The 25,460-nt window shown below is 37.1% G+C and overlaps 2 protein-coding genes across 2 annotated transcripts in view; one reads left to right on the top strand and one right to left on the bottom strand.

The window, feature by feature from the left end:
- The first annotated feature begins 543 nt into the window (after positions 1 to 543).
- On the top strand, positions 544 to 25,275 carry LOC133609851 (cyclic nucleotide-gated channel beta-3-like). The gene is made up of 18 exons (XM_061965863.2): positions 544 to 804; positions 903 to 1,035; positions 1,238 to 1,289; positions 4,105 to 4,268; positions 4,337 to 4,636; positions 6,075 to 6,283; positions 6,345 to 6,395; positions 6,459 to 6,545; positions 6,611 to 6,675; positions 9,299 to 9,421; positions 15,416 to 15,557; positions 15,633 to 15,792; positions 15,856 to 15,953; positions 19,187 to 19,270; positions 19,336 to 19,454; positions 24,695 to 24,847; positions 24,931 to 25,057; positions 25,130 to 25,275. Exons 1-18 carry the CDS (start codon positions 712 to 714, stop codon positions 25,142 to 25,144), a joined length of 2,175 nt encoding a protein of 724 aa, XP_061821847.1. The 5' UTR covers positions 544 to 711; the 3' UTR covers positions 25,145 to 25,275.
- Positions 25,145 to 25,460, bottom strand: part of nsmaf (neutral sphingomyelinase (N-SMase) activation associated factor) — a 58,080-nt gene continuing 57,764 nt past the window's right edge. Inside the window, exon 31 of the mRNA XM_061965860.1 lies at positions 25,145 to 25,412. Coding sequence (XP_061821844.1) covers positions 25,318 to 25,412 — 95 coding nt within the window. The 3' untranslated portion in view covers positions 25,145 to 25,317. The remainder of the gene's footprint in view (positions 25,413 to 25,460) is intronic.

The raw sequence follows: 25,460 nt of genomic DNA, 5'->3' as shown, positions 1-25,460 counted from the left end.
TAAATTATATATATGAATGAGGTAGATCCCCACGACTTGATCAATTGAAAAGTAGCTCGCCTGCAGAAAAAGTGTGAGCACCCCTGTCATACACCATTTATATTTTGTCCGTCCGTCACATTAGTAGAAGTTCATAATTGTAATCACACAATAAATATTGTGTGTTTTATCCAAATAGGTGTAACAGTCTGTCAGTGCTCAATAGTCATAAAAACCTGAGACGGATTATCCACTACATTAAATGATTGCATTATTTACAGTATATGTTTCATTCTGTTTATTCTTGTACTCGTATGTATCTGCTTGTGTTGTAGAGAAGTACTTAAAAACAAGTGAAATAGAGCGAGACGTGCTGCCTTAATCCCATTATCCAGCCAGAAGGTACCAAAATAACCTCACCTCAGTTCACCTTTGTTACCTTGCTGCTCTGCAACCTAAACCAAGGTTAATTATTATAAAGTTATTAATGAGTTTGACACAAAAGGCCAGTATAGTTTTAAGCCTATGAGAAGCAGGTGAGTTTTTATGTCAGCGACTGTAGTGCCAGCTGATCTGATGATGGAGGGCAGTGCTCAGAGGGAATTATTTGGGTTAAAGGAATTAATTGCGTCAGTTGGTTGGATGGTGGAGTCAAGACAACACAGGAGTCCCGCAGGATTCTTGTAAGGATCTGTAGATTTACAAAGCCGAAAAGGAAGTTTGCTGGCCTCTATGTTCTCACGGTTGAAGACGATGGTAGGGGCTCCGACGCCCCCACCTGCACAAGCTGCTCCTGAGCCTGCACAAGCTGCTCCACCAGCTAAGGTACGTTCTGGGAACCTTTAAGGGAAATATTACATGTATTTCCATGCACTTTTACAGAGCATTAAAGGCCGTGCGCTATTTTTGCCAACCGAATGTAGCCTCCTGAGAAAAAGGAAGACACGACGCCACCCAAACAGGAGGAGATAAAGAAAGAGGAACCCACAAAAGAAGGAACAAACAAAGAGGAGGAGAAGAAAAAGGACGAGCCAAAGAAGGAAGAGCCTAAGCCAGGTAGAGAAATATCTGCGCCCTATAATTGGTCAGTTACACTTTGTTAGTTTACTTATAATTACTCAATGTTGCCAGAAGATGCATGTTCCCCCTCCCCTCAATCCAGTGTGGCAACATGCAAATAAAGTAAATTAACTTTATTTCAACAATGAACAAACACATTTTTACAAATGATCTGCTGTTTTTTTGGGGGTTTTTTAAGCTCCGCCTCCAGCTGCTCCTGCCGCCCCAGCCAATCCAGAAGGAGAGGGCGGGTAAGATAACTTGATATTGTGTTACTTTACGACTCTCATTGTTATTTTGTGATAGTGTTGTTTCGTGTGTAGCAACACTATCAACACTCTACGCTTGACCCATCCAACTTTTACACGGCTTAACTGAGAGGACTTCTCACTCCTTTAACAGTAAATTTATTTTGAAATGTATCGGACTATGCTTTTTTTGGTGTTACTGGTAGTAGGGTTGTGCGAAATAGATGATATACATTTGACCGACGATGGAGATTTTAATACTATCGTTACATTGTGCTAATGCATGTTGATGTCACATTCGAGCTGTGTCCCGCAAATTTGACAGCGACAATAAGGGAATCATTAACAAAACTGTCAAATGATTCCCAGTAATCGAAACCAAGGAAAAACAGTTTTCGATTCCCATCTCTACTCGCAAAAAGGTACAACTGCATAAATATGAAACTCTTCCACCTTTAACGTGTCTAGGTAGGTTGTGAGTTCAAAACCCGGCCGAGTCATACCAAAGGCTATAAAAATGGGACCAATTACCTCCCTGCTTGGCACTCAGCATCAAGAGTTGTAATTGGGGGTTAAATCATCAAAAGTGATTTCCGGGCGCGGCCACCGCTGCTGCTCACTACTCCCCTCACCTGGGAACAAGGGGATGGGTCAAATGCAGAGAATAATTTCGCCACACCTAGTGTGTGTGTGACTATTATTGGTATTTAACTTTAAACATACAAGTTTGTTTAGTATACAGTTTACTAACATTATTATCATTAAAAATGTAATGTCAATTGTATAACATGCATGCAAAGAACTGAGAAATAGTTTCGCATTTGGCAACTCTATACTCTAGCCACACCCCCTTTCGGTGTTATGACCTCTGTTTACAATCAGTCACGTCAAAAATATACTTTCTCGCTGGCTACTGTTGACCAGACTTCCTCTCAGGGAATAAAACACTCTGGTCAATCCCAAGTTCTTTTGAATGACATATATGTTGAGTATGAAGGACCCCAGAGATCGAATGGTACAATACCAAGTTTTACTGAAGCTTCAGGAGACCAGCCCTTACAATGCAACCTTAGCATCAGCAAGCGAGGTCTGAATCCAAACAAAAAGAGTCAGCTTATGTAGAGCGAAAAGAGCCCCCCTCGCCCAGAAAGGAACACGGCTGCTTCTTCAAAACGGATAAGGAACTGGCCAAAATGGTAAATGGGTTATACTTGTATAGCGCTTTTCTACCTTCAAGGTACTCAAAGAGCTTTGACACTATTTCCACATTCACCCATTCACACACACATTCACACGCTGATGGCGGGAGCTGCCATGCAAGGCCCTAACCACGACCCATCAGGAGCAAGGGTGAAGTGTCTTGCTCAAGGACACAACGGACGTGACGAGGTTGGTAGAAAGTGACTCGATTTTTAAAAAGTTGTAGTGGTGTAGCTCATTGAAAACGCTAAAAACAAAACATACATCCGGATATGTCTGATAGTTGTCCATATCTAAAATATTACACTTGCTATCTGACATAGCGGAAGATAGATATATAGTAGACGATCCCTTTACATGTTTCAAGATATTGTCGTTATATTCGATAATGTTGATTTCTTCACTCTGCTTTCCTTTTCTATTGTGCACTGCCACCATCAATGATAATCAAAAAGAGCATTTCCTACTGCAATGTGTTCGTTTTGTACAGTGGTCCTAATGTATGGGATTGCTTTCCTAGCCACAAACGTGAAATGAGGAACACCTTACAAACCTTTTTGAGATACTTCGGGTGCATCGTGCTGAAAAAATAGGCTTTTTATGACTTTATCTTGAACACAGAACAGAAAATAGAATTAATTGTGTGAATGTTCCAAAGCATTCTCACACATGGTTTTCTTTCAACTTCTTCTTCTTCTTCAGATTTTGGCGCGCTCTCCCTTCCACATTTTTCACCCGATTCAAACCGTTCTAACTTCAAACTGTTCAGCCTATTTGGGAATCGCGGGTTTTCCCATGACAATTTCCCCAAAAATCTCCCAGAATTTCAGGTTTTCCGGGACATATTTCCTATTCAAAATGAATTGGTCCTTTTTCGAACTTCCACCATTTCCACATGTTTCAACCCAATCAGACCATTCCACCTTCAACACATTCCAACATCCTGGACATTCAGACTATCATTTTTCCAAGTTAAAAAAAATTCCAGGAATTTCTATAATTCTCGGTTTTCCAAACCCTTTTCTCACCCTTTTTTCTGGCGACAACTCCTCCCACATTTTCAACCCAATTCAACCGTTCCCCCGTCAAAACATTCCTCTTAATCAGGACAAAAAACTAAGTTATTTTTTGAACAGGAAAAACTCCTGGTTTTCCCGAAATTCCGTAATACCATTTGTCAATTAAGTAACTGATACTACTTCAACATTTCTTGCCCGATTTAAACAATTCCTGCACGAACCAATTCAGCTCATCCAGGAAATTCTCTTCCTTAATAATTTACCCAAAAATTCCCGCTTTTCTCAAAATTCCCAAATTTCCAGGAAGTTCCCATTGAAATCAATGAGACATTTTTCAACCTATTCAAACCCTTCCAACGTCAACACATTCCACTCATCCTGGACATTCAAACTAACACTTTCCCAAGTTCCAAACCAAATTCCGGTTTTCCTGGAAATTCTAACTCTTCAACATTCAAACCATTCCAACATTCAAACTATTCTTACATTCATACTACATTCTGTCTGCATTTCAGTTCAACTTCAGCATTGGAGCATTCACATGCAAGTCCTTCAGGAATTGCCTCATTTAGTTTTCTATCATTTTATGTTTTTTTTAGTGAGAAGAATGCACCATCACCTCCTCCACCGCCTGTTGTCTACTTCCGATACACAGATGACACCCTCAGAGGTTTGGTGAAGAGCATACGGGAGAGAACAGAGACGATGAAGGAGAAAGTCATTGATCCTTATGCCAGTTCTCCAGAAATCAGCCCGCCCGTCAGTAAGTATAAACACAATCAAGATGGCTGCGGTCTCCTTCCACTCGTTGCTTCTTTTCTGCCTTCCCAGCGCCCATTCTGAAGAAGGACGACTACCACCGGCTGAAGGAAGAGGAGCGACTGGCGAAGGAGGAAGCGGACAAGAAGAAGGCAGAGGAGGCAGCCAAAAAGGCAGAGGAGAAGAAGAAGAAGGACGAGGAAAAAAGGTTGGAGGCGGAGAAGAAAGCAGAAGAGGAGAGACTGGCAGAGGAGGCCCAGAAGAAGAAAAAGTTTCTCCCGGATATCAACTTCACTTTTGTGGACGTCCTCTTCCGACCTGTAGAGGAAAAGATGGACACGGTCCTGGGATGCACCATCGATCCTTTTACGGGTGAGTGAGATCCAAATAAACCAGGAGAAGTGTTTAAATATCGTATTTTCCGGATTATAGGGCGCATTAAAGGAGTCATACTATTATGATTTGTTTCTAAATGTAAAAGACTTCAAAATGTTGCATAGATGATGTTTTACAGATCATCTTCAAGTCGCTTTCTGACAGTCTCTTCAGGATGCGTTTTTGTGGGCGGTCTTATTTACGTGGCTCACCTTCGACAGCGTCTTCTCCCCGTCATCTTTGTTGTAGCGGTGTAGCGTGCAAGGACGGGAGTGGAAGAAGTGTCAAAAGATGGCGCCAACTGTTTTAATGACATTCAGACTTTACTTCAATCAATAACGGAGCAGCATCTCCTCATCCGTGACTCACTAGTGCAACAACAACGCTGGAAATGTGTCCCGTGAAAAACCGTCCAACCGGAACTCTCTAATAACTAAAAGCTCCTTGGGTGAATAATGTAAACTCACTACACCGGTATGTTTTAGTGCTTTCATGGCGAGTTTACTGACAGATATAAGTAAGAACTTTACTCTACTTTATATTAGAAATGCTAACAGTGGAGGATGAAAGTCCCATAACAAGAAGATAGAGAAAAAGAAGAAGCTTATCGACTACGTTGTTGGCACGGACTACAAAGGCGGCGCTCGTAATTTTTTAGGACTTATGCAGATCCCAAATATAGATCAGCAGGTACCAGAAGGTAAGAAAAGTTGCTTTTGCATAATATTGCGTTAACAAAACGCCAGATAATATTTCTTACCTTATACACACACCATAATAATACTCCTATGTTGAATAGAATAGAATAGAAAGTACTTTATTGATCCCTGGGGGAAATTCAGCACCACAGTTCGCTCACAATAAACAATAAACACTTAGGTATTTTTTACATGTGATTAATATAAATACAGTCTATTATACAGCATTATTCACATGTGAATAATATAAATACAGTCTATTATACAGCATTATTCACATGTGAATAATATAAATACAGTCTATTATACAGCACAGAAGCACAGTACAATCCATCAAGCGGTGTGGCTTCATAGCTTACCAAAGTCGTACTAAAACATTTTGACAGATTTTTGAGCGCCGTGTGTAATGTTCTATATTTTCAATGGAGCATATAAAATGTGTGTGATGTTTACTTGAGTCATATTGCAGTCTACGCGTATCTCTTATGTGTGACTGCCATCATATTGCAGTCTACACATATCTCTTATGATTGACTGATATCTACTGGTCACACTTATCATTTCACCATGTACCAAATAAAATAGCTTCAAAGTCGGTAAGCAAAACCAGAATTATTCCGTACATTAGGCGCACCCGGTTATAAGGCGCACTGTCGAGTTTTGAGAAGAAAAAAAAGATTTTAAGTGCGCCTTATAGTCCACAAAATACGGTACTCCAATCATGTTTGCCTCCTCAGATCGCCGTTACATCGCTTGGCTGTGCGTCGTGGCGGTGGCGTACAACTACAACCTCTGGTTCTGCTCGGCTCGCTTGGCCTTCCCGTTCCACAGCGAAACGGCCAACCGCTTCTGGGTGTTTTTTGACATCTTGAGTGACATGGTGAATGTTGTCGACATCATGGTTTGGCAGCCGCGACTTCAGTTCGTCAAAGCCGGAGACATTATAGTAAGTGGAAGGTTGGCTCGCAAACATCAGCTTGGTTGTCATCATCGCTTCATGCTTGCAGAAAGAGAGAGTCATGACTAAGGAACATTACCGCAAATCTCCTCAATTTAAGGTAAGGGTTCAAGAAAGCACATTGTTTGTAAAACTGATTGGTTTGGTTTTCTGTCCTGCGAAGATTGACATCTTCAGCATCCTGCCCTTTGACCTCCTCTGCCTGCACTTCCAATTCTCTTCCATTTACAGACTCAACCGCTTCATCAGGGTAGTTCTTCTCTCCCCCTCATAATTCTTGTATTTGAGTTCTCACTCGTCCTTTTTCTGTCATAGCTCGCCTCTTTCTTTGAATTCAGCGACCGACTAGAGAGCATCATGGCCAAAGCCTACATCTGGAGGTAGGAGATGCTTTAGAGGAGTCGTGCAAATCAGTGCTCTCTCAGTTTTGAATGATACTGTAGTTCTATTGCAGCGCTAGGCAAATATTTTCAGCCAGATTGAGAGAAAAAAATGTGTCTGGGGGGCCAATGTGTATATATGTGTTTACATTTAGATGTAAAAATCTGCTGTACAGTATGTGTGTTTGGGTCCCTTTTTTCAGGAACACTAATACCAAAAGTCACAATGTCCTATAGAATACAGTTTTTTACTGAATGGGACACCCAAAATGTACATTAAAATAAAAGTGGAATTTACAATATTAACTATGAACAATAAAACACTGAATATTAACAACATATGAACATCGCTCTTTTACTTTTCAGACCAGCTGCTTATCTTTTACAATCAAGCAAAACACAACAAAAATGTAACAAACAGCAAAATATGAATGCAAGGGGTAATAAACACCTGCAATATGATATATTATCACTTTTATGCAAAAAATTTGCTTCCGCATCTGTTTCTGACACATGCGTTTCGTGCTGGTTGCTCTGAAAACAAACCCCACCCACTCTGCTTTGTTCCTGGTCTGAGCTGCTGTGACGTAGATTACCATATTAACTCTTATAACACCCAAAAGCGCAGATTTCAACCATTGGAATACTTTCTACAGTTCAAGACTTACGGTCATTTAAAAACAGCACTGCACATCATAATGGCGGCTATAGTTTTGAGGTTAAAGGTCTAAAAAAATGATTTATAACATCTGGCGAGCCGGATTGAAAATCTTAATGGGCCGCATGTGGCCCGCGGGCCGTATTTTTCCCAGATCTGCTCTATTCAGTACAATCTTTTTTTTTTTATCCCTTGTGCCTGTTGGCCCTCATTTTAATGTGCATGAATGTGTAACTTCTCCTTCTAACTCCATACAGTAAATGGCATCATAACTGCTTGTTAACACACACAGCTGTTCTGCCAGAGCATAAAAAGAGGGATCAGTCTTGCTAACTTACCGATTATGTTTAGGGCAAATTTAGACTCCTGATTGTCTTTTTTCCAGAAAAAGCAAATCTAGCGACTCTTATTAGACATGTTTAGAACCTGGAACATGAAAGCATGAGTGTGTAAAGCATTAATAAAGCTCAAGTAGAGACGCTCCATTACATAGTACAGTACATTGGGAATAATCTTGCATACTTACAAAAATGGCACGTTTTTACGTTGTGAACAAAGTAAAATGCATAAAAATCGGTTAAAAAATGAGCAAGTTGTGTTTTTAATATGCAACCAGAGGTGGGTAGAGTAGCCAAAAATTGTACTTTAGTAAGTGTACCGTTACTTCAGAGTAATATGACTCAAATAAAAGAAAGAAATAGTTATTCATATAATTACTTGTGTAAGAGTCAATATGTATTCTGCGATAAAAACTACTCAAGTAGTGGTAGCTATTAATTTAATGGTTCTTGGACTACATCCATAGTGTAAAACTTAAAACCATTTCAAATTTACTATGTGTTTTCTCTAGTCTGAAGTGGAATTCTTGTAGGCTGAATTGTGAACATTTCTACTTACACAAATGACAGTGCATGATATATATGTATGTATGTGTATTAGTGTTCCTAAAAATAGGACCCAAGCATATATATATATATGTATGATATTCTCACTCCTAATCGCTAAATCCCATGAAATCTTATACGTCTAGTCTCTTACGTGAATGAGGAATGAGCTAAATAATATTATTTGATATTTTACGGTAATGTGTTAATAATTTATATATATATATATATATATATATATATATACCGTATTTTTCGGACTATAAGTCGCAGTTTTTTTCATAGTTTGGCCGGGGGTGCGACTTATACCCAGGAGCGACTTATGTGTGAAATGATTAACACATTACCGTAAAATATCAAATAATATTATTTATCTCATTCACGTAAGAGACTAGACGTATAAGATTTCATGGGATTTAGCGATTAGGAGTGACAGATTGTTTGGTAAACGTATAGCATGTTCTATATGTTATAGTTATTTGAATGACTCTTACCATAATATGTTACGTTAACATACCAGGCATGTTCTCAGTTGGTTATTTATGCCTCATATAACGTACACTTATTCAGCCTGTTGTTCACTATTCTTTATTTATTTTAAATTGCCTTTCAAATGTCTATTCTTGGTGTTGGGTTTTATCAAATAAATTTCCCCAAAAAATGCGACTTATACTCCAGTGCGACTTATATGTTTTTTTCCTTCTTTATTATGGATTTTAGGGCGGTGCGACTTATACTCCGGAGCGACTTATACTCCGAAAAATGCGGTACATATATATAAGGCCCCCAGACACATTTTTTTCTGTAAATTTGGCCCCCCGAGTCAAAATAATTGCCCAGGCCTGATGTATAGTGTAGAACGCCCATACTTCCTGGTCACCCACTTGATTAGTTTGAGCCCTGCTGCCACCTAGCTGGAGGCTTGTGTATCGTTCAATAATGTCACAAGAGGAACCCACCCCCACAGCGTCCATATAAACGACACGGCCAATAGTGCTAATTAGACCTGCAGTCCTGTATTGATATCTATAGACAATGTGCCTGAACAGTCATTTTATACGCTTTTTCTTTTTTTTACCAGAGTTGCTCGCACCACAGGCTACCTGCTCTACAGCCTCCATATCAATGCCTGTGCCTTCTATGTGGCCTCAGTAAATCAGGGCCTGGGCAGCACGACCTGGGTCTACGATGGGAATGGGGTGGCGTATGTACTTTTCTCTTCTTTTCCTGTTTGAAGCTCACTGGGATACTGGAGCTCTCCGTGGTGGTCTCAGACAAAAGCTGTCCATGGTGCTGATCATGTCTGCAAGGGCTGATTGTATTACAACCGCAGGGCGAGCAATTGAGTCACATTTGCGACTATAAATAGGTCCTGCGAGCATTAAAAAAAAAAAAGTAGCAAACGTGCGAATACAGATTTGACCCTTTTGCTCCTGAAATAAATCTATCCAAATTTGATCAAACTAGAGTAAAATGTTCGTATAACATGTTTGAAATAAACTTTAACCAAATGGACAAGTGATTGATGCAGAGGTGTCACTGTGTGTATCCCTTCTGCGAGGAGCAGTAGTTGTGTGTAGGGCTGCAGCTAACGATTATTTTTCTATCGATTAATCTATAGATAATTTTTTTCGATTAATCGGTTAATCTATAGATTATTTTTTTCGATTAATCTATAGATTATTTTTCCTTTTACCGATTATTTTTTTTATTTAAAATGAAGAGGAAAAAATAAATGTAGGCCAGTTTTTTCAAAAGGCATGGCTTTTATTTACAAAAAAAAAAGTATGGCCACTCAGTCAACATTGACAACAACATGACAAAATATTCTGTAACAATGTAAACATTTAAAACTTTTAACATTTAACAAAATTAAAAGTAGCTTATTTGCTTTTTAATGTGCAAATATAAAAGTAAACATCCAGTGCAAATCTTAATATTCTGGAATAGTATAGACATTTAAAAAGTAAAAGTATTGCTTATTTTGCTTTAAAATGTGCAAAAATAAAGATAAACATCCAATACAAAAAAGTGCAAAACGGAAATATTCTGTAACAAGTGTAAACATTTCAACAAAAGTAAAAGTATTGCTTATTTGCTAAAATGTGCAAAAATAAAGCTAAACATCCAATACAAAAAAGTGTACAGTGTAAACATTTCAACAAAAGTAAAAGTATTGCTTATTTTGCTTAATAACACAACAATGATAGTATGATTAAAGTGAAAGTTAATTGTTGGTTTGTACATAGTATATGTAACTGTTAATGTTGTAAAAGGTATTTGCACAACTAATTAACGTTAGCGTTTGTGACACGTCTTGTGCCGTGGGGTTCTTTCAGGACCGACAGACTGAACGCCAGACAGCTTTGCCAGGTTTACAATCTTTTAATTTTACACAAAGTCTTTTCTCTTCCAACTCTTTTCTCTTTCTTTCCTCGCTTTTCAGCTCCTCTTCCTCGCTCGCTTGTCATCCCCTGTCTCTTGCGGCGTCGCTCCCGGCGCGCCCCGCCTCGCCGCTCGCTCGCCGCCGCCGCCTCTCCACAGCGTTAAAGAGGAGCGCGTCTTTGTAAACACTGAACAGGCACGCCAAACGCGCCTCTCAGAGCAAACGGTGCTTTAGTTTATGAATTTACAACGCAGATACAAATGACATATTCATGTTTTTGTGTAATAATGACAACGTATACGCACGCGGACGATTGACTTGATGGTGATGGCAAGAACGCTGTCGGGGGTTTTCTTTTCAAATGTTCGTTCATAGCCGTTGTGCTGCTATGATAGGCCATTTCCGCTCCACACAGTGTGCATACAACAACATTATTAGGCCGTTTATTGAAATACTCCCACACTTTTGACGACTTTTGGCGTGCTTTTTTCCCCTCGCTCGCATCGTCTGCTTTGCGCTCCACCATGACAGTAGTGTGACGTAAATATGCGACGCGCCGACGCACAAAAACGGCGTCGACGTATTTACGTAACCGATGACGTCGACTACGTCGACGCGTCGTTTCAGCCTTAGTTGTGTGTGAGCTCAAGTCTTGGAACATGCAAGAAAATAAGGTCTTAGTTGGAGGAAGTAGTAGACAACGGGTTTTTTCCACCACTTTAAAACTTGACACAAACTGCACTGCGCGCGAGTAACTATGAGGGTTGAACAACAAATCAACGATTGAAGCGACACACTTGCCATGTAAACAATACCCCGTTTGTTGACAAGAACATACAGCCATGGAAGCACATTCAATCGATTTATAAAGCAGAGGTAACGCAAACCAGTGAAAGATTTCGAGTTGACAAACTGCTGCTGTTAGCCTGCTAAGCTAACAAAACAGCTCAAGCCACGACTGTGACTCAGCCCGAGGACGACTCACTGATGTCACAGGTCACTAGGCAACATGTGCCTTTTAAAAGGCACACACTAAAACTTATCTTCACTGCATTATGCCACATATTTGAAATGTTTTTATTAAGTAACACATTAATTACTTTACATAGTAATTAATTCCATTTTTTAAGGAGTAATTCAATTTGTTTTTTGGTAAAGTAACAAATAACTATAATTAATGACTTTAAGTCATTTTCAGAACACAGCCTGTCACACAGCATCATGAAGAAGCTTTAACAATAATGTTTAATGTTAAAGGTCAATTAATTTCATGTTGCTGCTGACGTTTAAACATGTCCTCTTAAACATTTTCTTCTTTTGAGTTTTTGTTAGCTGAAAAATTGAGCGTATCTGAATGTTTTTTTAAGAAGATTGGAAATTATATTTGACTTTTCTTATATTATTTTCAAAACACCTCTTAAGTTAGGATCCTATTATGCAAAATCTACTTTTCTTACTTGTTGGTACCTGTATTTGTGTATTTGGGATCCCTATTAGTCCCCAAAATTGAAAAACAAGACATGGTGGAGATATTTAGTTATGGCAACAAATATTTCCATGTATGGGTTAGTTTATGGGTCAAACTATATCCATATATGAGTTTTGATCCATATCTGAGTTTAATTGAGTGTTACATGACGGCATTGTGTTTATATGTAAGTACATGTGTACCTTGTTTGAGTGTTAATAATGAAATGTGGATATTTAAAAACATTTCATAATTCTACAAAAAATGTTCTGTGCTACAAATAAAAGTGTGCTACTAATTTTTTCATTTAATAAGGTGAAAAAGTAAAAAACAGTGACAAATGCATGTGTGCACTGAATCAAGTGTGTCAACACAGCATGCATGTGTATAATATAAGGTTGTACGGTATACCGGTATTAGTATAGTACTGCGATACTAATGAATAATTTTCAGTACGATACCGTCTCTCAAACGTACCGGTTAAAAACTAAAGATAAAGGTGAAGCTATAACACTGAAACACCCTCAGGAAGAGGTGCTTTAAAACACTAGCGGCTAACGTCCATCCGCAGTGGGCAGTGTTTTAGATACTTCTAAATCACTAATCCTCGCCTCCATGGCGACAAATCAAGTGAGTTTCTTACAAGTATCATTATCACTGCAGGACGAGGAATAGCTAAACATGCTTCACAGTAGGAGGATACAATAGCTCACCAGCGTCACAATGTAAACAAACGCCATGGGTGGATCTACACCTGACATCCACTGTAATGATACCAAGTACAGGAGCGTATCTAGTCGATACTACTATGATTACGTCGATGTTTTTTGGCATCACAACATCTTCTTTTGTTTTTTCAAAATGTATATTATGTTTATAAACTCAGGAAATACGTCCCTGGACACATGAGGACTTAAATTATGACCAATGTATGATCCTGTAACTATCAGTGTTGGATTAGTTACTGAAAACCAGTAACTAGTTACAGTTACTAGTTACTTTATTTCAAAAGTAACTCAGTTACTAACTCAGTTACTTACACCAAAAAGTAATGCGTTACTGTGAAAAGTAACTATTTAGTTACTTTTTTTTTTTCTTCCTTTTTTTTTAAAGCTCCCATTAATGCCCTTTTAGCCTTCATTTCAGTACTGTTATTGCACTGGAGAATAATACAATCTGTTGATCAACTTGACATGCATTTTTATTTTCCTTTTAACATAATTAATGAAAAACAGTGCAACATAAAAAGGCATTCCTCCTTTCTTTAAACTTGGACCAATGACCATTAATAAAAAACAAGTTAAAGTGCAACATAAGAAGAAACATCATCTTCCTTGAAACATAGGTAGTGAAATAAAGGCTGACATCTGGAGTGATGCTGCTGTCTTCCACACTTGGAGCCATGGATTGTAGAATACTTGTTTTCAGTGGCAGGATCATTGACACAGATGGTGAAGTTTCAGTGCTCAGTAGAGATGTAACTCTTTTGAGGGGTTTAAGCACCTGGATGACCTCATCTGCCACTCTCACATCATCATCAGACAGGGTGTCTTCAGGGTGTTGTGGGTCAATACAGAGTATATAGCTGCCTGCTGCTCCAACATATCATAAGTGGAGTTCCACCTCGTTGGGACATCATGTATGAGCTTATGAGTAGGCAGCTTTAGCATTTCTTGCTTTGTCTTAAGCACATGAGCAGCTGTTGTGCTTGGGTGGAAGTAGGAAACCTCCTTCCTGATCCTCCCAAGGAGGCGCTCCATCCTATTGACTGAGATTCCCTTCTGTGATGCCAAATTCACTACATGTGCAAAGCACCTATCTGTGGTCCCAGTCCTGCCTCATTCACTGTAATTATTTGATTTTTGGCATTATCACGTGTGACTGGGATATCTTTATCTTCCATTCCTCCACTGCTTGTGTCAGTACCTGCGCAAGGTGACTCTCGTAGAGGGGGCGTGTCTTCTCATCTCCCAGTCTGCTGTGATGAAGTGAGCGCTTATAGTTCCCCTGGACGTCCACCCGTCTGTCATGAGCGCAACAGATGATGCTCGGGATAGTTCATCCACAACTTTTTTCTTCTCCTGCTCATAAAGATCTGGCACAATCTTATCGCTGAAGTGGGTGCGCGACGGGATGTCGTAACGTGGCTCAAGCACGTTCAGCACGTGTTTAAAACCCTCGTTTTGCACAACCGAAGTCTGCACCTATAAACACACCGATTCAATGGCGCGGGGCGTTCAAGCTCCTTCGTTACTCCGCTCGCCATGACCACGCTGTGTGTGGACTGAACGTGCCAACAACTTTTTTTTGTTTAGTTTCATATATCAAACCGCGGATCACGTGTGTGCCTCCCCTCCCCACACCCACACCCAGACACACACATAGACCGCGCCTCTTTTCTTCTCTCCGGCTTGTGACAGAGGAAGATTCAGAAGAACGACACCGCAGCGCTTCTGTTTCTAGCCGATAGTACATCAAAAGTAACGTAAAATAACGCAGTAACGCATCATGTAGTAACGGTAACTGAGTTACTGAATATAAAAAATAACGCGTTAGATTACTAGTTACCGCCGAAACTAACGGCGTTACAATAACGCGTTACTTTGTAACGCATTAGTCCCAACACTGGTAACTACTTGGTATCGGATTGATACTTAAATTTGTGGTCTCATCCAAAACTAATGTAAATTATCAAACAAGAGAAGAATAAGTGATTATTACATTTTAACAGAAGTGTAGATAGAACATGTTAAAAGAGAAAATAAGCAAATATTAACAGTAAATGAACAAGTAGATTAATAATTATTTTTTACAGCTTGTCCTTAATAATTTTGACAAAATAATAGATAGATAAATGACACAATATGTTACTGCATATGTCAGCAGACTAATTAGGAGCCTTTGTTTGTTTACTTACTACTAAAAGACAAGTTGTCTAGTATGTTCACTATTTTATTTAAGGACAGAACTGCAATAAGAAACATATGTTTAATGTACCCTAAGATTTTTTGTTAAAATAAAGCCAATAATGCCATTTTTTTGTGGTCCCCTTTATTTAGAAAAGAACTGAAATAATTTTAGTACCGGTACCAAAATATTGGTGTCGTTACAGCACTAGTATGATGTTATCTAAATTGCCTTATCCATAAGAAATTATGTTTTTATGATTTTGTTGGTGTGTGTGTGTGTGTGTGTGTGTGTGTGTGTGTGTGTGTGTGTGTGTGTGTGTGTGTGTGTGTGTGTGTGTGTGTGTGTGTGTGTGTGTGTGTGTGTGTGTGTGTGTGTGTGTGTGTGTGTGTGTGTGTGTGTGTGTGTGTGTGTGTGTGTGTGTGTGTGTTCCACAGGTACATACGCTGTTACTACTTTGCTGTACGCAGCCTGATCAATATCGGTGGTCTGCCAGAGCCAGTAACCACTTTTGAAATCACCTTTCAGATGACCAACTTTTTCATTGGCGTCTTTGTGTTCTCCAGTCTGATTGGCCAGGCAAACATCCTTTTAGTCCTATTAATATTCCAGCTCTTTCAAGGTGCTTGTAAGTAACGTTTTCTTTCTCCTTAGATGAGAGATGTCATAGGAGCAGCAACAGCAGGTCAGACTTACTTTCGAGCATCGATGGACGGCTGTGTGGCTTACATGAACACATACGGCATACCCAAGTATGTGCAGAATAGGATCAGGACGTGGTACAACTACACCTGGGCGGCTCAGGGCATGCTGGGTAGGTGGGTTTGTTCTTGAAGGGTATCCTGCTGGTTGTTGATGGAGCGTCTGGTACTTCCAGATGAGTCGGAGCTGCTGGATAAGATGCCCCTGGTGATGAGGACAGCCATTGCTGTGGACATCAACCTCACCACCTTCCAGAAGATCGCTTTGTTTCAGGTGACTTTGACTTTTTTTATCAAATGTAGCAAGTTGCTAATCCTGCCGTCGTAGTTAAAGAAGGAATTAAAGAGGGTAAAATGAAAAGTTAGGTTAAAATGTGACATTTATTTTTATGATGAGTTATTGGCAGAGGTGATATTCTAAGTCCCTGTGCAAATGATAAAAAATATAAATGATTTATTTATATATATATATATATATATATATATATATATATATATATATATATATATATATATATATATACTTTATATGTATATATATATATATATATATACACACACACACACACACACATATGTATATATATATACATGTATGTGTGTATATATATATATGTATATATGTGTGTGCGTGTGTGTGTGTGTGTGTGTGTATATATATGTATATATATATATATATATATATATATATGCATATATATATATATACATATATAATGTGTATATATGTATATATATATGTGTGTATATATGCATATATATATATATATATATATATGTGTATATATGTATATATCTATATCTAAAAATGTATGTGTGTGTGTATGTATATATATATACATATTTTTGTGTGTGTGTATATATGCACATTACTGTATTTAAAGTACATAATGTAATACACATGATATAAAGTACATTACTGTATGTAAAGTACCTGATGTAAAACGCATAATATAAAGTACATGATGTAAATACTTGATGTAAAACGCATAATATAAAGTACATGATGTAAATACTTGATGTAATAAGCATAATAAAAAGTTCATGATGTAAAGTACATAATGTTAACATACATAATATAAAGTACATAATGTAATATGCAGAATTTAAAATACATGATGTAATGCACATTATTGAATGTAGGGTACATAATGTAATGTACATATGTGTGTATATATTTATATATGTGTATATATACACACAGGCTACAAACTTTACCCGGGCATTTAGAAAGGCATTAGCACATTATTGAAAGAGGGCAGTTGTTACTTTTATTGCTGTTGACATCTTCTGTTGTGGAAAATGTGAGGTTTGCTGCGGACACTTGAGCCCCATTGCAAGATTCCTTCACAAACCTATTTCACCGATACTGTAGTTCCTGCTCTGTACAACAAGACAAAAGCCCAATTAGAGACAGCCGTGTCCGTAGCACCCGCTGTTGCTCTGCTGCTAACAATGCACCACAGAAGATTTATCAGATGCATTATACTGTATATAAATATTTAAATATCGAGCCGTGACACTAAAATATTGAACCGAACTGTGAATTTTGTGTTTCGTTGCACCCCTAATATATTTGTATGTATATGAAATATATATGTATATTTTATATGTAAGGGGCGCTCATGGCCCAACAATGGCTAAGAATCATTACACTAAATAACCTATTTTTTGTATTTTGTTATTTATTAAACATGTTTCAAACGAAATACACACTGATATGTGTGTGTATGTGTATATATATATATATATATATATATATATATATATATATATATATATATATGTATGTATGTATATATATATGTATATATGTGTATGTATATGTGTTTATATATGTTTGTGTCTATATATGTATGTGTGTATATATGTGTATATATACCATATATATATATATATATACATATATATATATATATATACAGTATAGGTATATATAATGTAGGGCTGCAACTAACAACTCATTTGATAATCGATTAATCTGTCGATTATTACTTAGATTAATCGATTAATATTTGGATAAAAGAGACAAACTACATTTCTATCCTTTCCAGTATTTTATTAGGAAAAAAAACCAGCATACTGGCACCATACTTATTTTGATTATTGTTTCTCAGCTGTTTGTACATGTTGCAGTTTATAAATAAAGGTTTATAAAAAAAAAAGAAATAGCCTCTGCGCATGCGCATAGCATAGATCCAACGATTCGATGACTAAATTAATCGCCAACTATTTTTATAATCGATTTTAATAGATTTAATCGATTAGTTGTTGCAGCCCTAATATAATGTACATAATATATAAATATATATACACATATATATGTATATGTATATATATATATATACATACAAACCCCGTTTCCATATGAGTTGGGAAATTGTGTTAGATGTAAATACAAACGGAATACAATGATTTACAAATCCTTTTCAACCCATATTCAATTGAATGCACTACAAAGACAACATATTTGATGTTCAAACTCATAAACTTTATTTTTTTTTGCAAATAATTAACTTACAATTTCATTGCTGCAACACGTGCCAAAGTAGTTGGGAAAGGGCATGTTCCCCACTGTGTTACATGGCCTTTCCTTTTAACAACACTCAGTAAACGTTTGGGAACTGAGGAGACACATTTTTTAAGCTTCTCAGGTGGAATTTGTTCCCATTCTTGCTTGATGTACAGCTTAAGTTGTTCAACAGTCCGGGGGTCTCCGTTGTGGTATTTTAGGCTTCATAATGTGCCACACATTTTCAATGGGAGACAGGTCTGGACTACAGGCAGGCCAGTCTAGTACCCGCACTCTTTTACTATGAAGCCACGTTGATGTAACACGTGGCTTGGCATTGTCTTGCTGAAATAAGCAAGGGCGTCCATGGTAACGTTGCTTGGATGGCAACATATGTTGCTCCAAAACCTGTACCGGTATGTATGAATGACTGAGCATTTTCATGGAATCTACAAATCTATATCAGTGACTGCACGTCACTGATGTGTATATATATATATATATATATATATATATATATATATATATATATATAGTATGCTAAGAAACATTACAGTAAATAACCTATATTTTTGTATTTTTTAATTTTTGAAACATGTTTCAAACAAAAATGACCAAACGTATGATTAAGTCAAGCAGGTGTGTCCAATAGATGACGCGCGGGTCATTTGTGAAACATGCTGTTTTTTTACAGTGTAAAAAACAGCATCATACATGTAAAAATAGAGCTAAAGGCATTATGTAATTAGATTTAAAAAAGTTGGCACGTAACAAAAACACGTTTTTAAATATACAAATGAGATTTCTCTAGCCTTTTAATGAGACTAATTACAAATGACATGATGGTGTTGTGTTCAACCCCCAACACTGTTTTACCTCACATTAAGAATAATCCTGATTTCAATATTGATCAAAAACAGTCATTAATTATTGTGACCACTACGGTGCAGCCCAGACTTCAAGTGTGGATGATATGTGTGTGCTTTGTGTTCCAGGGCTGTGACCAGCAGATGCTGGTGGATATGTTACTGAGGCTCAAATCCATTATTTATCTACCGGGAGATTTTGTCGTTCAAAAAGTGAGTCCACACTTTTGGTTGGTTGGATGATGAGGATGTACATTACCACACATGTACCTCTGCAGGGTGACATTGGTAAGGAGATGTACGTCATCAAGAGTGGAGCCGTGCAGGTGGTGGGAGGACCTGACAACAGTATTGTGTTTGTCACACTGAAGGCTGGTGCTGTGTTTGGAGAAATCAGGTCAGTGTTGGCTTGATCTGATGTACATGAAGTACATTTGTGTATTACATCATGTACTTTACATTATACGTTTTACATAAGTTACTTTACATACAGTAATGTGCTTTACATAATGTGTATTACATCATGTACTTATGTTTATTGCATTATGTACTTTACATACAGTAATGTGCATTACATCATGTACTTTACATAATGTATAATAAATGATGTACTTTACATACAGAAATGTGCATTACATCATATACATTACATACAGTAATGTGCATTACAGTATGTACTTTATATTTTGCGCATTACATCATGTACACTAAATGATGTACTTTATATACAGAAATGTGCATTACATCATTTACTTTACGTAATGTATATTATCTGATGTACTTTAAATAGTCATGTGCATCACATCATGTACTTTACATAATGTATATTAAATGATGTACTTTACATACAGTAGTGTGCACTACATCATGTACTTTACATAATGTATAATAAATGATGTGCTTTACATACAGTAATGTGTATTACATCATGTACTTTATATCATGTGTATTACATCATGTAGTCTACATACAGTAATGTGCATTACATCATGTACTTAAGATGTGTATTATATCATGTACTTTACATATAGTAATGTGCATTACATTATGTAGTTTATACTATGCATTTTACATCATGTACTTTATATACAGTAATGTGCAATACATTATATACTTTACATACAGCAATGTGCATTACATCATGTACATTATGTACTTTATAGTGTGTTTTATCATGTGTATTGCATTATGTACTTTTCATACATTAATGTGCAATACATTATATACTTTACATACAGTAACGTGCATTACATCATGTACTTCACAATGTATATTAAATTATGTACTTTACATACATAAAGGTGCATTACATCATGTAATTTACATAATGTATACTAAATGATGTACTTTACATATTCATGTGCATTACATGATGTACTGTACATACAGTAATGTGCAATACATGATGTACATTATGTACTTTAAATTATGCGTTTTACAGCATGTACTTTATATCATGTGTATTGCATTATGTATTTTACATACAGTAATGTGCAATACATTATATACTTTACATACAATAATGTGCTCTTCATCATGTACTTTACATAATGTATAATAAATGATGTACTTTACATACAGAAATGTGCATTACATCATATACATTACATACAGTAATGTGCATTACAGTATGTACTTTATATTTTGCGCATTACATCATGTACTTTACATAATGTATACTAAATGATGTAAATGATAAATAAATGGGTTGTACTTGTATAGCGCTTTTCTACCTTCAAGGTACTCAAAGCGCTTTGACACTACTTCCACATTTACCCATTCACACACACATTCACACACTGATGGAGGGAGCTGCCATGCAAGGCGCTAACCAGCACCCATCAGGAGCAAGGGTGAAGTGTCTTGCTCAGGACACAACGGACATGACGAGGTTGGTACTAGGTGGGGATTGAACCAGGGACCCTCGGGTCGCTCACGGCCATTCTTCCACTGCCCCACGCCGTCCCTGTACTTTAAATAGTCATGTGCATTACATCATTTACTTTACATAATGTATAATAAATGATGTGCTTTACATACAGTAATGTGTATTACATCATGTACTTTATATCATGTGTATTACATCATGTAGTTTACATAAAGTAATGTGCATTCCATCATGTACTTTAGATGTGTATTATATCATGTACGTTACATACATTAATGTGCAATACATCATGTACTTTACATAGAGTAATGTGTATTACATTATGTACTTTATATTATGTGTTTTATATACAGTAATGTGCAATACATTATATATTTTATATACAGTAATGTGTATTATATCATGTACTTTACATAATGTATAATAAATGATGTACTTTACATACAGTAATGTGCATTACATCATGTGTATTAGATAATGTAGTTTTTATGATGTACTTTACTTACAGTAATATTCAATACATAATGTACTTTACATACAGTAATATGCATTACATCTTGTACTTTACATCTTGTACTTTACATAAAGTATATTAAATGATGTACTTTACATACAGGTATTTGCATTACATCATATACTTTACATAATGTATAATAATAATAATAATAATAATAACTGGGATTTATATAGCGCTTTTCTAAGTACCCAAAGTCGCTTTACATGTAGAACCTGTATATTAAATGATGTACTTTACAAACAGTAATGTGCAATACATGATGTACTCTACATGTATATAAAGTACATTACATGATGTACTTTACTTACAGTAATGTAAAATACATTATGTACTTTATATACAGTAATGTGCATTACATCATGTACTTTACATACAGAAATGTGCATTACATCATGTACTTTACATAATGTTTACTAAATGATGTACTTTACATAGTCATGTGCGTTACATCATGTACTTTACATGATGTACATTATGTAATTTATATTATGTGTTTACATCATGTACTTTATATCATGTGTATTGCATTATGTACTTTACATACAGTAATGTGCAATACATTATGTACTTACAGAAATGTGCATTACATCATGTACTTTACATAATGTATATTAGATGATGTACTTTACATACAGTAGTGTGCAATACATTATGTACTTTACATCATCATGTGCAATACATTATATACTTTACATACAGCAATGTGCATTATATCACATACTTTATATCACGTGTATTAAATCATGTGGTTTATATGATGTACTTAACATACAGTAATGTGTAAACATGATGTACTTTACATAGTCATGTGCATTACATCATGTACTTTACATGATGTACTTTACATACAGTAATATACAATACATTATGTACTTTATATTATGCGTTTTACATCATGTACTTTATATACAGTAATGTGCATTACATCACATACTTTATATCACGTGTATTACATCATGTACTTTACATAATGTAATTATCTGATTTACTTGTTACATACAGTAATGTACAATACATGATGTACTTTACATAGTCATGTGCATTACATAATGTACTTACATACCTGCCAACTTTTGAAATCAGAAAAACGTAGTAGCCAGGGTCCAGGGGCCGCAGGCCCCGGTAGGTCCAGGACACAGTCCTGGTGGGGGGTTCCGGTGGGGCGAAGCCCCCCGACGCAAAATGATTATTAGCATTCAGACAGGTTAAAATGTTGCTAAAACCATCACTGTTTGGGCGATGAAAAACGTTGAACGTTTTCCACTTGTATCGCTAGCAACGGTATTAGACTTGTGTTTTTTTGTCCCAACGTGGTCTTTTACATCGCTAATTCCTCCGTGTCCGATCGAAAAATCTTGTCTGCACAAGGTGCAATTCGCGTAGTTTTCACCCTTTTTGGAAGGGATAATTATTCCCGGATAGGCTTTTGAATATTCTTCACGGAATGACTGCAGTTTTCTTTTCGGTTTAAGACTCGTTTGCGATTTTTCTCCGGCTGATTCCATGATCCTTCGCTCGTTTGGAAACAATGGCAACTGTATGGCGTCACATTAGTGCCAGAAATCCGAGCGCATAAAAACTGTTATCGCGCGCTGATTCTCCACTTCGTGCTCGCGCGCGACACCATTTTGCGCGCGCGCGACGCCTTTCTGCACGCTCTCTGTGTACTCCTGGCATCTCTCCTCGCCCTGTCATGTTTCTTTTTGGCACTTTGGGGGCGGGTATGCTTAGACGGCCCCTCCTTGCTGATTGGCTCTGAGCATTTTTCATATGACCAATCATTCTCCAGCGTAGCAACGTTGTAGCCATCTTACTTCGGACATCTAGCCTCAATCATTACATTGATGTCAATGGTACATGTACTAATTCAATTACCATAACTTGCTCGATTTTCGACCAATTTACAAACGGTTTGCCTTGTTACAAATCTTATTACATGTAGATATGACATAGGATGATGTACCTTTTGAAATTACCTCTTTCGCTTTAAAAAAAAAAAGACTTAATTGTGCAACATAGTTGTGTAGGGTTAGGGTTAGTCAGTTCTCTGATTATTTTAAACTGTTTCAGAATACATTATTAAAAGCTATTTTTAACATTTTAAAAACAAAATTCAAAGATTATTTCATTAATTTTATGGCTGAATTAAAAGAAATTCCATAAATTAGAAAACAAATGTTCAAGAAGAAGTGAAAATATAAAATAATGTTATGGTTGGATGTTATTGCTGGTGGACCAGTTTTGGCTGAAAGATGTGATTATGGTGTTTGTTGTCTTATTTATTTGGGTCACATTTTGTATTACCCTGTATTGTGTTATGTGGTATGAAATAACCTTCATCAGCGCGCGACATTTTTTTATCCACTTCTTCCTCCGTAAATCTTGATACATATTGACGATGACCCGCCCTGCTATATTTCTGATTGGCTCTGAGCATTTTTCAGCGTTTTTCGCCTGACCAATCTGAAAGGAGGGGCCGTCTAAGCATACCCGCCCCCAAAGTGCCAAAAAGAAACATGACAGCGCGAGGAGAGATGCCAGGAGTACACAGAGAGCGCGCAGAAAGGCACCGCGCGCGGGCTAAAAGGCACCTCGCGCGCGCGCACGAGTGGAGAATCAGCGCGCGATAACAGTTTTTATGCGCTCGGATTTTTGGCACTAATGTGACGCCATACAACTGGTGCCTCGTGCTTGGCAGCGGTGCTATAAATAGCCTCGCGCATGGCATTCGGAATGGCTCGATAGGAAGTTACGGGAAGCAGTGTCGATTGTCGTTATGCGATTTCGTGAATAAAACTTTTTTTTAAATATATTTTTTTAATTAATGAAAAACCGTATTTTTTATCACTGCAACCGTAACCCGGAATAGGTTGATGAAAACCGTACTAATTACGGGAAAACCGGAGTAGTTGGCAGGTATGTACTTAACATACAGTAATGTGCAATACATGATGTACTTTATATTATGCGTTTAACATGTGCTTTATATACAGTAATGTGCAATACATTATATACTTTACATAATGTATATTATATGTATTACATGATATACTTTAGTAATGTTACTGTATGCAAAGTGCATAATGTAGTACACATGATATAGTGTATTACATGTGCATTACGTCATGTACTTTACATGTAATAATGTGTACAACATTAAATTCTGCGTATTACATGATGTAGTTTATATTATGCATATTAAGAGTATAATACAATGTTATGTATGATGTAGTCTATTGCAGTCTGCCAAAGATGGAGGAAACAGAAGAACAGCAAACGTCAAAGCTTACGGCTTCGCTAACCTCTTTGTGTTGGAGAAGAAGGATTTGTTTGACATCTTGGTTCATTATCCTGAGTCTCAGAAGGTGCTGGCCAGGAAGGGAAGGTGAGTGTTTATACAAATACATTGAACATCATCATTCTACATTGAACCTGATGTTCATAAGTCTTCTTGTGTGGTGTGCCAAGGAAACTGACCAAGGGCAAAGGTCCTCCTGCAGCCAAAGTTGAGAAGCCAAAAGGTCTCACTCTGTTTGGACAAAAACCACCAACACCCAAACTACTCAAAGCCTTTGCTCATTTCACCAAATTGAAGGTAACATCCAGTAGTTCGGTCCTGGAAATTAGATCATGGGAAAAAAACTGTTTGTTGTTTTTGTCTCCACAGAAACAAGCGACATAGTGAATCCAACATGGCTGCCTTGCTTTCCTCTTGAAACTTCTCCTGCACCATTTTTATTGTATATATTTGTGTAATATAAAAACATCTTTATTCTCACAGGGACAACATCACGTGTACAGTAAGAAGTAAAGATACATGATTGTAGTATTCACTGTAAATATATACACACATGTTCAAGAGTTCATGTTCCAGTAAATGACTTGTCTGTCCTCTCCACCAGTGACCACCGTACCACTCAACTCATTCATCCATATGGCCGTCACTGCACCTGTACACACACACACACATTAGTCCTTGTGGTGTCAGCAGCTGTCAC

This window comes from Nerophis lumbriciformis, linkage group LG07, assembly GCF_033978685.3.
Source record: "Nerophis lumbriciformis linkage group LG07, RoL_Nlum_v2.1, whole genome shotgun sequence".
NCBI classification, from domain to species: domain Eukaryota; kingdom Metazoa; phylum Chordata; class Actinopteri; order Syngnathiformes; family Syngnathidae; genus Nerophis; species Nerophis lumbriciformis.
This window is presented reverse-complemented; position numbering and strand designations above follow the sequence as displayed.

Excerpts from the sequence above, each read along its gene's own strand:
- LOC133609851 (XM_061965863.2), top strand. The coding sequence starts at position 712 with ATGTTCTCACGGTTGAAGACGATGGTAGGGGCTCCGACGCCCCCACCT. Across the intron at positions 4,637-6,074 it reads CACCATCGATCCTTTTACGG|ATCGCCGTTACATCGCTTGG; the intron begins GTGAGTGAGATC and ends TTGCCTCCTCAG. Across the intron at positions 6,546-6,610 it reads GACTCAACCGCTTCATCAGG|CTCGCCTCTTTCTTTGAATT; the intron begins GTAGTTCTTCTC and ends TTTCTGTCATAG.